Below are 15,909 nucleotides of genomic sequence, written 5' to 3' on the forward strand. Positions count from 1 at the left end.
AGTCCGTCTTTGCCAGTGACAGTCAGTCCTCGGGACCCCCTGGATTGTCCACCTGGCTTACATCTGTCTTGTTTTTTTTTTAACACGGTGTGATGAAGCGGAAAGTGAACGGCATTTAGGAGCAGTCTAGATGACTGCTGTGCAACAGGCAGCTGGGCTGCAAACTCAGTGAAGGCTCATCGGCTTTGGAGGAACTGTTGCACAAAATCCCGCTGCGATGTCCCTGCTGTGTGTCAGAGGTAAGGTGCCACTTCATAGCTGCAGGTTGTCCTTTTTCAGAACTACGAAGTCTATGTAGAAACAGAAGAATGGGAGCCTAACTTGAATGAGCTGCAAAAATCGAAGTTAAATCTGTACGATTGGTGGAAAGACTTGCGGATTTTTTTTGCAGCTATCGTGGCAAAGCCGCGACGTCCGCAGGGATGTACGAATGTAAGGATAAAACTTCAAGCAGGTTAGACAACAAAAACCTAAGGAGGAACATGGTGTGATATTATTGGAGTCTCATCTGCCTCATTCCACCACTGACATGTAGGTGATGAGAAGAGATCCCGTTAATTAAGATGCATAAACAAAAAATTGGAAAAAAAAAGACCCACTTGTGATTTTAAAGCCCATGTGGCCAGTGACCATCTCTGTGTTACATTCAGGGGGCTCATCATGGAAGTACTTTTTATACTCTGTTCTGACAGGATACCAAGCGGTTGATGAGAAACAGACCAAATATCTCAAGACCCTTCTGAAGCTGTCAGAAGTGACACATGCACAGTTGAGATGCTGATCTCACACAGAGGGCTAGAACACAGTTTGTATCTGTGTTTGTCCCCTCACATGGAGAGCTATAGCACTCTCTGGAGTGCATATTTGAAATGTTCTTTAACTGTTATAAATACCTGAGTTTTAAGAATCAGCCCTGATATGAGTGAGAGAGGACTGCACGCAACCTGGAACTAGAGCTGGACCGATAAATCAGACGTGATGTTATATCAGCCGATGTCCTTTTTTTCTTAAAAGCTGTAAATAAGAAATGACAGTACAGAATGCACTTTCACAGGGTAATTGAGAAAATAGCCCACCAAAAAGCACAGGCAATTTATTTTTCAAATGGAAAATGTCCAACTTAGTACATGTCTTGATAATAATTTCTTAATGATCTACTTTAAAGGATCCATATCAAAATGAACATCAGCCGATATGTTGTTATCATCCAGGCTGTACCTGGACCGCAAGAGAGTTGTTTACAGCTGAAACAATTAAAGAGGGAGATGTGAGAGGCTGTGTAGTGACTGGAGATGTGTGACTGTATGAGCATGAAGTCAAGCTGAGCTGTGATTTTGGCTGCAAGAGGAAAGGATTTGTTCTGCATGTTGGTACGATCGTGTGATTCCTCCCTGAGCACAGCTGTGCGCTTTGTTTCACTGTTCAGTGATTGTTTGTGATTTATACTTCTGCTCCTCAGGGTGGTTGCTGAACTTACATATTACACAGCCATACATATACCAAAACTAAATTCACACCTAAGCAGAAAAGTTACATGCAAGTGATGGGGGTCGCTGGCAGTCCAAGGCATTACCAACGAATAATACTCGTCAAACATATTGATCTTAACCATTGGTTTTAAACAGTTAAATATAAATGACTCAACAAGCGTCGCACTGAAGCCAAAGACTCTCAGCTGTACCTGTTTAATGGGTTAAAACTGGATCCACGACAGAAGCCTTCTAGTTGTCAAATTGTGGCTATTTAAGGGTTTGAAACTAGACTGTGATATGCTGAAGCAACAACAACTTGTACTCTGGTTGACATTCTGTGCACTGAGACTTTATGTGTGTTAAATGTGCTGCACGGCATGACCCCTGTAAACTAGAGGCTCGCAGGAGTCTCTAGAGGTCCGCTGGGACATGTTTAATGACATTTTCATTTTAAAAGAAGGAAGAAATCCCGGGACCTGAATTAGCCTTTAAGAAGCTGCGAGCCCTTAATGAATGTTATTTGCTTAATTGGAAAGTTTTAATGTCTCATGAGCCTCCTCCTAACCTTCTCCCCCGACAACAGTAAGCTGCTGGAATTTTTATTATTGGCTGAAAGAATCTATCTAGTGGCTTCTTTATCCCTGAAATATAAATATCAACCTAAAAATACATGTCAATGGCCCCTGTGCACCTGCTTTTGTTGTAGAGGAGATACTGCACCATGAGTGGCAGCGAGGTGAAGCTGGATGGCACATCGCTACTGCCGAGGTGCCCTTCAGCAGTCACTTGATCTGCAGCTGTTCGAGTGAAGCTGATCAGTGGCCCCGAGCAGGAGGCTGTGGTTGTGCTGGGCAGGTAGCTCTTGCTGAAAGCGAGCACGTGTATTCGGATAGATAAAGTTGAGTTAATTAAAGGTTAAAAAAACCTGATGCATCCCACGCTGCCAGAAGTTTATTTAACATTTTGGCTCCTTTCCAGATTACAAATTGCTCTTCTTTCACAGACATGCTGATTGATTTTCACACCAGCAAACTATTGTCTGCCTATCTCTAACTCTCAGCCACTAGCGTATTGTTTCACTCATTGCTTTTGACCATTTCTCATCTTGAGTGCGAGTGCTGCCTGAGGCCGGAGGGCCATCATCACCAAACCCTGTCTATTACAGAATGACGAGATAGGGGTGAGGTCAGCCCAAAGATTGATGGAGAGCGTGCCCATGCTCACCTATATCAGTAAAACCTTGAATCTTATGTAGCAATTTTTTTTAAGGGGGGGTCCCCATTTTTGTCTCTCCTGTACACACAAAAGGACGCACCTGCATGATGTGCTAAAACCTCTCTTAGCAAACCAGGAAACAGATGATCTTTTACAATTTGTGAAGCTGACTCGGCCACACGTTTGTTCAACGTTTACATGAATTTAAGTAACCAGTAATTTAACACTCAAACGTTCAGCAGTGAAAACCAAATTATTTAGACCTCCAGAGGCCACTTTGTGTTAGCTTCAGATTTAGACGGACTTCGGTTGGAGTTATGTTAAAATGAAAATGCTCCACTGTTACTGTGTGCAGTCTTTTGTGATGCACATGCATACTTGATAAAAGTAATTTAAAAACCCAGTTACCTGTATTTATGGCCAACATAGCCCAAGAGAAATCCATGCTTGAGGAATCAGGTTTCCTTAATTCGCTATCCTGAGTACAGAAACCAGGTTCCTCATTTACACAGAGAACGCTGACTGTAACCTGTTTGGTTAAGTGCACGTAACAGCTGGGACTGTTTGTCAGTGAGTGCGTGCCACTTTGGTTCAACTGAAGACTCATGTGATGACCATTCAGAGCATCTGATTTTCGCACCATAGCTCACATCTGTCTCCTAGCAACAGTGGAAGTTGGTTACTTTTCAGCATGAAAGCGATCTTTCCCGATCCACAATCTTCCTCAGTAGTAGTAGCCGACCTTTTCAGTTGCCTTAAAAAGTGTCTTTGTTCTGTCAGGGGTGGATGGCAGATCAGCGACATGCTCATTTGGATCAAACTCACAGACAAATGTAATCTATCTAAATCTATTTTGGCATTTATGCCTGACAAGTTGTCACATTTACAAGTCCCGCAAATTAAGCAGCAAAATATTTTGTTTGTTCTTGCCATCTAGAACGACACGTTTTCTTATCTGACGCCCCTTGTCTGCAAGACAACATCAGTCTGTGCCTTCCCCCATTAGAGTCTCTGCTGTTACAGCAGTGTTCTTTGACCTTTCATCTTTCCAGTCTACCTGATAGGAAGTGTGTTAAAAACCTATTTGACCAAGAGTTTCCATTTTTAACCGTGGCATAGCAGATGTGCTCTCCTTGATTAAAGGAACCCAGACTGTCCCTCTCATTGAAGGAAAAGCAGACAAACCAGAAGAGTGGCATCCTTGTTTCATGAGAGCTGTGGTGCTTTTCAGAGACCATTTTCCTCCTTCCTTGTTCCTTGTTGTGTCGAGGGCCCTTGCAGCCTGGCAGTCCTCTGAAAAGAGAGAATGGTTGCAGAATGAGAAGCCGAGGATGGGAGGACACCGTCTCTGACAGCTCAGTCAGTACCCACACTCAGCTATTTCTAGATGGCAGTTTGGAATAAATGCAGACCTTAATGGTATTGAATAATTTGCAAGCATGTTGAGTGTGCACTAGAAGAAACTGTACTGCAATAATGGGGGATAAATACAGTACATGCAGGTGGACTGTTGATCATCGAGGGCGTCAGTCTCTTCTTCATTTGTGAAGGTCAGCACAAAAAAATTGGTGCTTGTGTGATTTTTATTTCAGAGTGTGAGATAAAGGCCTGGCGTGGCTTCATTAAGGTAATAACTGGAAGCATTTTGTAGGGCACCAGATGCCATAGGTAAGGAGAGCAGGTGAGGAGAGACCAGGTCAGCAAACACACCGGCACACTGTGCCGGAATGACAGGGACACAAGTAAAGCTTCAGCGGCCTGGCTGGGGGGAGGGGGGTGGGGATAGAGGGAAAATAATCCCCTGGCCATCTGCTGCTTTTGCTGTCCTGTGTGTGTTTATGCTTGTGTGTGTGTGTGTGTGTAGGGCAGTCACTTGCGTGGGACGGGGAATTCACTTCCGTCTTCTCATTCCGTCCTTTTCATGATAATGCTACTTCCTGGTACCTCTCACAGCCTCTCCTTGCATGTCATCCTTGCCGCTCGCCGCTCTGCTGACCTTTTCTTCAGATGTGCTCCTTTCATGGGCAACTTTGAAAGGATGAAAAATAAAGAGAATATTCCTGATCAGTACAGACAAGCGTGCTTTGGGTTTAGTGCAAGTTATAAAATGTTAGCATGCTTACACGCTAAACGGACATGGTGACAAAACATTATACCTGCTTAGCATCAGCCTGCTAGTGTTGTGTGCACATTCAAGCACCGCTGTGGCACAGCCTCACAGAGCTGCTGGCGTGGCTGCAGACTCTGAGTCTCGTTATCTCCTCAGTCCAGCGATGAGCTCTGTCAGCACGTTAGTCCGCTGTCCAGAGTCACATGCTTAATATATGAGGCTGACATTGATCCTGCTATTTAAGAGTAAAACACGCCTCTGACTGATATTTACTTTTAACATAAATACAAAACATCCAGGAATCATTTTGGCAATAATCTCTCAGACCTGGTTGTTAAAGGGTTATTAAAGTTTGAGATATGTATGCAGGAACAATATACTTTACTTTTCTCTATTACTTGTAATGTGGCATTATTTATCAGTCCAGGAACAACAAATGAAAAACATTTTTTTTCTTGATAAATGAGCACTGACCCTGTTAAATAGCTACTGAAATAAATATATAATATATAACTGTTAAACAATGGAACCTGGATTAAGAAAGTTAGCAAATGTACATAGGAATTCAGGTATAGCATTTTTACGTAAATCTTTCAAAATATATGCAAAACATCATTCAGAACAATGTATATAGTAACGTACAATATATAACATATTCTTGGCACAACAAACAGTGTATCATCAGTGTGTGTTAGTTGCAGCTTACCGGGCTAACCCTAACCCTTGCAGCCACATTTTGCTATTGCCACAGTTACACTCATTCACTCCTGGGAGTTTCTTGCAATTTTCTGAAGCCGATGTGTGTTTGAGAGTGTGTGTGTGTGCATGTTTTGTCTCTGGGAGAAACAATTCAACTTTTAGACAGTGCTGTCAGGTTTTCAAAGGGTGGATTAGGACATAGGTTCATGAAAAGATTGGAATTGTTTAACTGTACAGCTTGTAACACTTTATGTTCATATCTGGAGGACAGCAGTAATAGTTCAGGCTTGGTGAACTGACTTGATATGGTTTGTGTAAGTCTCCAGGAAATGAATGCGAGTCTATGTAATGTCCCCAAAAGTGATGGAAACATGACTGTGTGTGTGTGTGTGTGTGTGTGTGTGTGGTCATGGTTATGTCATCTATGAAACCCCATCCCTGGACCCCCTCCTAGTAGATCACGCTTGGACGTCTTGAGGCATCTCTAATTGGCTCATTATCGTAGTCAAGCAGGGACACAGCAGTGGGAGAAATCACTGTTAATTTGTGATTATGGAGGGTGAGATGAGGTATACACGCTACTATATATTCTAAACACCCTGAGGCACTGGGGTGGAAGGTAATTATCAGGTAAGTGATGCCTGTTGGTCATTAATATATACCATTTTATTACCTTAAATTCTTTCTTTCAGATTGTCCCATAATTTCCGGGACTCAAATATCTCATAAATGAATGAATGTATCAACAAATTACTTTAGAAAAAAATTCATGTTAGTCATAATTTTACAAGAACAAGAGTTTCTAAATTATCGAGTTAGAACCAACAAAGACAAGATGTCCTTAAAGGATAACTTTCGTTTTTTACAACCTGGACCTTATTTGTAGCATTAAATACGACCATTTAGACACCCCGACAACTTTGGTGGCACTTGGAGTCGTTTTGAAGAAATTAGCCCCAGAAGAGCGGCGCGTATATCCGTATAATGCGAGTAATTGGGGCACCCGTGCGTAGCCTCTATAAACACATAATCTGCGGCGAAACTCGTTCATATTCCAATATTGTGTTATGATATGCTGGCGCTATTCCCCTCTGAGCCCGTGGTGGCATGTTATCAACATCCAGTGTCTCTAGACAACTACTTCTGACGTGGATGACGTCATTTTCGAGCGCTGCGCGCTGCGAGCAACCAGCCACAACACGGCTAACTCTGCGGCGGTCGGCTAGTTTAGCTGTAGTTTGCGACTGTTATTTTTCACAAAATGGATGAATATTTTTCTGACTCTGAGGTGGTTGACGATGACTTTGTTTACGATGGACGTCCTCACCGCTTTGAGCCAGAGTGCACGGACGAGGAGGTCGTTCAAAGGAGGATGCAGAGGCAGAGAGAGGAACAGCTTGCCAAACAACAACAAACGGCTGCGCGTCCACGAGTAGACGGTAACTGGTGGTGTTCTTGTGGACAATGTTCATCGATGACAACAGAGGAGGATATGTTCATCGATGACAACAGAGGAGGATGTGTCAATAAACGTCTGTATCACAACACTGGAGGATTTCCGCGCAATGATAAACCTGGCTGTGGTGGAGACGTTTTTTCGTGTCCCTAAAGTGAACTGGAAGACCCAGCCAAAGCCTGCAGGACCAAATGGGCAACTTTCGATTGCGTAAGTAGCTTACACACATGTAAGGCAAATAAACATATATATGTTTATTTGCCTTGGTTTTGTTTGCCAGAAGTTTATCATTGCGCGGAAATCCTCCAGTATTGTGACACAGACATTTATTGACACATCCAGACGCGTATCTCCTGGCCGCAAGTCCTACTCTGAGCAACAGAGGCATTCCTCCTCTGTTGTCATCGATGAACATTGTCCACAAGAACACCACCAGTTACCGTCTACTCGTGGACGCGCAGCCGTTTGTTGTTGTTTGGCGAGCTGTTCCTCTCTCTGCCTCCGCGTCCTCCTTTCAACGAGCTCCTCGTCCGTGTACTCTGGCTAAAAACGGTGAGGACAAACAAAGTCATCGTCCACCACCTCAGAGTCGGAAAAATATTTATCCATTTTGTGAAAAATAACAGTCGCAAACTACAGCTAAACTAGCCGCCCACCGCAGAGTTAGCCGTGTTGTGGCTGGTTGCTCGCAGCGCGCAGCGCTCGAAAATGACGTCATCCACGTCAGAAGTAGTTGTCTAGAGACACTGGCTGTTGATAACATGCCACCACGGGCTCAGAGGGGAATAGCACCAGCATATCATAACAAAATATTGGAATATGAACGAGTTTCGCCGCAGATTATGCGTTTATAGAGGCTACGCACGGGTGCCCCAATTACTCGCATTATACGGATATACGCGCCGCTCTTCTGGGGCTAATTTCTTCAAAACGACTCCAAGTGCCACCAAAGTTGTCTGGGTGTCTAAATGGTCGTATTTAATGCTACAAATAAAGTCCAGGTTGTAAAAAACGAAAGTTATCCTTTAACATGCTCTGAAAAAATAGAAATTGAACATTCATAATTAGGAGAATAGGAGATTAGATTTAGGCATGAGGAGTGATGATTGGTTAGAGTAAGGGTAAGAAGCCAATCAGAAGCAGAGTAGGGCATGTCAGCCCTGTGCCACAGTGGGATGCGTAAAGTCACAGTCCGGCCAGGGCACCGCTGCTGTCAGCATCAGGGAATGGCCTGGGAGCAGGCGGTTTGATGGTGGGTCCACGGAGTACAGATGATGGAGTTGTTGAATAATCAGATTCTGTAGAACAGGTGAAATATGAATTACAGACTTTGTGGCTGGTTGCCAGGGGTCAGCAAGCGAATTGATCATTCTTAGGAGAGACTGAGCCTCCTCCACCGGCGAGTCACGTTAGATGTACGCTTTTTCTGACTTCATTAATATTCTGGAGGCTCGGGGTGAAGCTTTGGCAGGCCGGATGTGGTCCAAAGGCTGCCACTGGAGAATCACTGTGTTACATGATCAGAGGTCCCACAACAGCTACCAAATGGAGCTCATAGTTTGGTTTGTCATCTACTGTTTCCACAGCCAAGAATTAACTTGGAACGTCATACCTAGTCCACACATGCAAGGTTTTAGTCCTTCGTTTTAAAAAGGAATCCTGTCCACACTTATCTCCACGTGAAACCGCAAAAACACAATTAAAGTGCTGTCAAGCATTGCCAAACCAACACGCAGCGACATACGCATTATATACCCAATATATCTGAGCCCTAAAGCCATATTGGCTAATTAGAAGCCCGACAAAAGCTAATACCGGTAGGCTACCTGCAAGTAGAGGTCCGACCGCTAAATTACAATCCTTTTGTGGCAAAGGCTTGACCTGCTATCGTCAAAGTAGGATTCCTAAAATTGCGACTTGGTCTCATCCAAAACTGATGACATTGTTTGTGGGTCTATGTAATGGGAATCTTCAATTATGTAGCAGTGACCTTTGTAGCAAAGTGGTAGCGTAACTGTACATTTATGGGTAAACATGTAAAATCTCCTGTTGGCAAGGTTTCGAACCAGCGCTATTTTGTCATGTCTGTCATTGTACAAAAGCGTTGATAATGGCGCACAAATCAAAAACTTCCAGAAACTCCAGTTTTAGATTTCCAGTATTTAATACCCGTGATTCTACAAAGTGATAACATCTCTCACCATTCACGTCAATATATGCCAAGTTTTGGCCTCTCAACACCTGTTGCCTACGCTTTAGCTTGGTGGCATTAGCAGCATCATGCTATTTGTTGTGGTTGTTTTGTTTCTGCAAGTTTTTTGTGAACTGCACGACTCCACAATTAGTAACCATCCACATAACTTCACTGCCAAAGAGTCAGAAGGACTGACAGTAGCATAGATCCTCAAACACACCTCAGTCAGTGTATATTGAACAAACACACGTGCACACACATTTATTAGTTTTGCTTGGCGAGGTCTGCAGTGGCTGTTGTTTAATGGAAGTGAGAGGGTGTTAATGACATGGCTACCAGGTTGCCAACCTCAACACACTGAAACCCACTGTGAATTGAAGGACTGGAGCTAAAAATAGATCCAGCATCTGGCCCCTAGTAATGACACTGCTCTCGTTGTGGTCTGTCTGCCTTGCTGAGCATGTCCGAACTGCTGCTCCTGTTCAGCAGATTTTTTAAGTGTTGGCGATCCTGAAGTAAATGAATGAACGGCGAAGACCAACGTGGTTCTTGATAAGTAATGTTTTACTTCATTAACCTGCAAGGGACTTCTCTTTTCCCTTGCACACCTACTGTACGTGGCGATTGAGAGGTTAATGGTCCACATCAGCTGGGAGGGATTCAGTATTTGAGGAAGCTTCAGTCTCAACAAGTCCTAAAAACCCAGCGTGTGGTGTGCCACCTCTTAACACATTACAGTACTGTAATGAAGACATCTCCAAGATCTTTATAGATTCTTCCATCCTGCTTGTTCAGAATATATTATGCAGTGTACAGGAAAGTAGTGGCATGGCTTTAAGGGATGGCAATGTGCTCCAGTCAGTTCACAACTTTGGAGACTGAAATGTCTTAATAACTATTTGATGGATGAAATTTTGGTACAAATATCCATCTTGCCCAGAATATGAATGAATGGCTTTGGTCATGCTTGGATTTCGCTCTAGTGCCACCAGCAGGTGAAAGTGTGTACATATCCTGTAAAATATCTCAACAACAGCGTTATGAACTGGCACAAAAATTGGCACAAACATTCATGGTCCCCACATGATGAATCCAGCTGACTGTGATCCCCTGATGTTTCGTCTGGCATCGCCGTGAGGTTGACTTTTATGTTTCCCTCAGCGTGAACTGTAATTACTTTGGTGGTCCATTAACTTTTCGTCTGATGCCGCCATCAGGTCAAAATTTCTTTTCTTTTCCTCTCCAATATTATTGTCTGACCAGATACCTGCAAACTAATGACATCCCATCAGCCTCAGCCGTACTCTGTTTTGTGCTAATTATGATAGCATGCTAACACGCTAAATTCAGAAAGTAAACATGGTAAACATTGCTGTGAACCTGCTATGCCTGCTCATAAATTATGAGCCTCTCCTGCAGAGATTAAATACCTAAGATAAAAGAGGAAAAAATGTGTTTCTCTTGTTTTAACCTTCACATTGTTTAATTGGCATTAAATAAATAATTAATCATTAATCCAAATGATACAGACAAGAAAAATCAGTGAAATGTTCAGACATGTTAGACTTCTTCCAGGACTCTCACTGTGTGTGGCCTGCTTTCAACTACTGGGATTTAGTAGTGATGCCAAAGTCTAGTGCTGGACTTTGCAAAATTGCAGCACAAAAATCAAACACAGCATTTGTTTTTTTCACTTTACATCAAAGGTATTTGATGTAAAGTATGTGTGTATATGTGTTTGTTAAAGCAGTAGGAGTGCTGACCTAAGTGTTGCTCACAGAGCCTCCTAAAATGTCTGGAATTAAAAACTTTGTTCATTAAATTAATAAGACCTGTGAAATAAAGTGAAAAAGTCACATTATGCATTGACACCATGTGCTAAACATACTTCCTTTATGAAATAGATTTATTTTTGGCAATCTATAGCATACACAGACATCACAGATATGTTTATGACATAATATTTTTTGTATAGTACAGCTCAGTTCAGCAGTAGGTTTAATCTGATGCATGACTCATCATGTGAACATCAGCCACCATGGCTTCATATCCTTAAAGCACTAAAGCTTTGGATGCTGCACAGGGTGCTCACAAGGTCAAAAGTGAGCTGCTCTTAATTCTTGCAAGTCAAAAAGTGTTTCTGCTTTCCTCCATATTCTGCATGTTCTCTTTGTTATTCATCCACAGTACAATAAAGCAGGGTCTGGTAGATTTCAGCTCCGCTTAAGGCATTAGCTCCAAGGGATTATCCCACCAGCCAAACGTTCAGTCACCAGCACGCATCCTCATACAATCGCTGCAGTGGACACGTGTCGGGTATCTGGTCTGCTTTACTGCCTCAGATCAGGCTTGCCATCCCTCTGGCCCTGAGGGATGCTGACCTCTGCTAGCACTGAAATGTGACACTGACCTTTGTATTATTATCTGTGACAGAATGACTGCAAGCAGCTTCCGTGTTCCAATAGCAGAAATGTGCTGGCATTTGATATGATATTTGATTGTTTTAGGGCATCTTTTGACATCTGACTAGGCACAACAGATAACTCAGTTTTCCTCCTAAAAAACAATACATGAAAATAAAATCATTTTGTTGTTTTGTCAACAATTATGGAAATTATTGCGATTAAACAAGGCAAGGCAGTTTTTTTAATAGAGCACATTTTTTATACGAGCAAACTCACAGACAACGTACAGAATACTGTAATATGTAAGACAGAAGAAAATGCAACAGTAACAAAAGAACAAACAATAAATAATAGTTGGTAAACTCTCAAAATATAGTAATATTCATGTGTGTAACTGTGTTTCTCATGGGCTTAGACTTAATTTATGGTGGTTCATGTGTAAATGTAAATGTATGGTCCATTTGAGAATCAGTCAAAACATCATTGCATTTAACATGTCAAGGAGGTCTTTTCTCCAGGCTGTACAACTGCACTTGAATGCACCATTCTGATGGACCCATCCTCATTTTAAACTACATGCCTTTGCAGCTCAAAAAGTATTTTTAAGTAGATACAGATATATTTTGATGGGCTCAGAAAACATTGGGGCTGTGGATGGTACAGTTTGTTTTGTTTATTTGTCATTTGTTGACTGTGCGTCATGCACATACATGTGCCCAGCCCCATGTTCACATGAATCTATAAGACACCAGAAAATCCAGTTGCAGTGGTGAAACATTTGTCAGACATGAACATAACATACTACATTAAATTGCAAACAAAGAATGTTGTCCCAGGCTCCACAAATAAAGTCCTAATTAAAGACCTTCCTAGTGACCCACTGTTCAGGCATAATTAGTACGTTCCAAAGTGGAATCATTTCACTTTTATGCCTGATGTTTGGAGGCCCCCATCCCATAACCCCACAAATGGGCAAAACCACCAAATTACGTAAAGAATAGTGTCAAACAGGACACACAGAGGACTTCTGCATTTGTATTATGTACGTGCATAAGAACATCAGTATGCAACCAGTATAAATAATATGACATCCTCATATCTGAAAATTCTGCTGTTACTCATAGCATTGTGTTCACATGTCATACGTAACGACTGTTCACATCCATTAAATGTCTGGTGCTGCTGCTCACTTTTCCTACTTTCTTGATGGGACACCGTAAAAAAGTTTGTGCCTTAAGAATCAGCCCATCGGAATTGGCGTTTCTTGCCATTTCAAAGAAATATATAAGAGGAAGCTCTGGTGAAAACATTGCAGCAGTAGTAAAACATCTGTGATTTTTATGCTCGTTGTGCTTTTGGTTTTGATGTGCTGCTTGACAATGTGTGACCAGTATGATCAACTTGATGCTCAAACTATGCTGTGTGGTGCATTATATCAGAGTGGGCTGTGAGACTTGACAGCTGGCATCTCTTGGCCATGAAATGCCATCCTCACAGATAATCACACTATTAAAAAATTATAGACTGGCTGTGTTTTAGTGCCTGTTCAGTGATGAAATACTCTGAGAAGCGTTCTCCTTCAGTAGCTGTGATTGTGAAAGGTGATGATCACTCTGGCAAACAGAGGAGGAAGCATCAGCCAAGCAATTTCCATTGTCTGCTGTGGTTTGGAGATATATGACTGAACTGAGAGCTGAGAGCAGCACTTTGCTTCTGCACCGCTTAGAAGGTATGACTAATGTGACAACATTGATTGTCAGACCCATTCTTTTACTTGTAGAGAAAAGAATTCTATTGTGGCGATGTTAACAAATAAACTGCATAAAGTGTAGTTTACTTACCTTTGACTGAAAGGTTTAGATTCTTCCTTGACGAGTGATCCTCTTATTTACTCATTTGCAAACATGAAGGATGTCATACAATCACAAGTTTGCGCTGCTGAAATACAAACAAACCCTCTCATGGGGCTTGTAAAACATCTCAACACAAGTAAAAGCTAGACAGCACATCCCCACCAGCTTCAGTGATGCTGCTCAAAGTCTGACCTTACTCTTCACTTCACCAAAAACAATTAATTGCCACCAGGGATAAATAAAATCACACAACAAATGTAAAATAAACTGTCCATTTGCTTGGAAATTTAACTCCCTATAAGCAGCAAGTCGCCTCAAACAGTTCAGTGTGCGTACGCAGCTCCTCTCTGGGGACCCTGCAGGTATTAAGCATCTGTATCCACTTAGTTTGTCTCTGTGTGCTGTGCAGTCTTTGGTGTGACTGGATTTTAAACAGACTTTGACATTTCTTTGACACAATTTTTTTTTACACCTTTTTGCCCAATGAACAGCTTGGATAGAATAATCGGAAATCTTTTATTTACTGGAAAAATAAATGTGCAGCAATGTATTTTATCTTTCACCCTGCTAATCCATGTTTGGAAGCCCAGATCATAAGCATTTAACACTGTATCTGATATCACTGATCATGGTATTTTAATCAATGCACTTGGGAAACAGGTGAGTCCCACTGGTAGAGGCCTTAACTGGTTTCCCTTGTCAGGAAGAAAACCTTTTGTTAGTTGAGGAAATTTTGGCAAATGCATTTGATATTGACTATCGTGTTCCTCCAGGAAGCATCCTGGGCCCCTGTTCTTTTTTCTTTGTACATGTTCCCTCTGGAACGCATTATTACATAAAATGTTCCTCTTGGTTTTTTGTCTGTTGTTTTTAAAGCTTTATCGTGTTGTTTTTCAAATGTTCATCGTCCTCAGTAGTCAGCGGTGTCAGTGTTTTAGACAGCAGAGATTGCAGCCAAAAAGTTGGAAAAACAACATGAGACGAGATATGCTTCCTCCAAATTAAACAATATATGGGGAATAGGTATTCTTGCCTTATCTGTTTTCAGCTTTTAGTTGCATATTTGTGGACATTTTATGCCATTATTAGACAGCTGATAGTAGAGGGATGTCAGGAAGTGTTGGGAAAGATAGATGGGGAGTGACATGCAACCGTCCCTGGCCGGATGCAAACTGAGGGTGCCTTAACTCCTGAGCTGCCACGGCACTGGTGTTGTCAGGAGTACAGCTCTCCACAGTTGGCAGACAGTACATACAGTATTGCTACAGTGTTTTTGTGTATTCTCACACATTTAAAAGCTGCCTTGCTCTAACACTTTTCTCGCTGTGACTCTGTAGTATCATTGTGAATCTCTCCCACAGTGTCAGGCCATTCACGCAGGTTTTGTCAGACCCGGTTGGCACTTGACCAACGAGGCCACCGGGCTTCCTGTGAGCCTCTGCCAAGCTGGCACGAGTGACACACAAGGCAAACTGTGCTGACAGGCTAAGACAAATGACCTGTTAACGATCTCGCTCTCTGTCTGCGAATTCATTCCTGTGTCTGTCTCTCTTATCACGTCTCACACTTTTGGGCTGTGATTGAATAAACGTATTGATCTCCCTCAGTGAGAATATGCATTTAAACCCAATTTAAATAACTAAATTACCTCAGAAAGGCAATAAACCTTTATACTGCTGCAGTAAAAGGACCATAACACATCTCCTAGGGCCTTAATTGCATCGTTGATCAATATCAGTGTGACTGACTTTTTAGCCTAAAACCCAGCAGACATTGGTATTTCAAGACACTCTGGCATTTCAAGAAGTTCTGTGCTGCATTCTGTGTGAGATCTCACTGCTGTCGTTTCACAAAGATTCCTAAATTTGTACATATTTTTTGCAATATTATAGCATTGTGTAGGAAGCTCTGCAAATATACAGTATATATGAAGAGACATTATAGTGAATACAGAATGTATGAATACATATACAGTCTTGTTAGATATAGTATGTGTTGTATACTATTTGATATATATATACACACCACCAAGATAAATTATACACACAAAAATAGCATATGCCACAAAATATAATGCATATTAGAATATAAAGTAATGTATTTTCTGTTGTTCAGACCATTGTGCAGTGGTGTTTTTGACAGTGAACGTAAGGGCAAGACAGGCCTTGTCAAATTTTGAATTTAACTAACACGTTTGCTGGATGAGAGCTGCCTTTTTTCTTTTCTTTCCTGTTAAAAACCTCATCATCTTGTACTTTTCATGTTGTTAACTCTTGCTAGCCTGAACTCTTGTATCTTAAAATTAAATGAATTACACTGGCAGACCATTCTCACAGCAGACAGCGAGAAAAGCAAAGGTGGAATTATCAACATTAATGATAGATAGATAGATACTTTATTAATCTCCAAAGAGAAATTCTCCAACAAGATACACCTGTGATTGACAATGTCTGCTGTGATTTTGAAGGGATTTTTGACCACTAGGGGTCAGAAAGAAACAAAGGT

At 41.8% G+C, this 15,909-nt stretch overlaps 1 protein-coding gene across 2 annotated transcripts in view; it reads left to right on the forward strand.

Annotated features, from left to right (window-relative positions):
* The first annotated feature begins 100 nt into the window (after positions 1-100).
* Positions 101-15,909, forward strand: part of LOC121607207 (protein unc-13 homolog B-like) — a 181,070-nt gene continuing 165,261 nt past the window's right edge. For both annotated transcript variants that reach the window (XM_041937920.1, XM_041937921.1), the window contains exon 1: positions 101-239. In XM_041937920.1, coding sequence (XP_041793854.1) covers positions 218-239 — 22 coding nt within the window. In that variant the 5' untranslated portion in view covers positions 101-217. The remainder of the gene's footprint in view (positions 240-15,909) is intronic.

This window comes from Chelmon rostratus, chromosome 5, assembly GCF_017976325.1.
Source record: "Chelmon rostratus isolate fCheRos1 chromosome 5, fCheRos1.pri, whole genome shotgun sequence".
Lineage (NCBI taxonomy): Eukaryota > Metazoa > Chordata > Actinopteri > Chaetodontiformes > Chaetodontidae > Chelmon > Chelmon rostratus.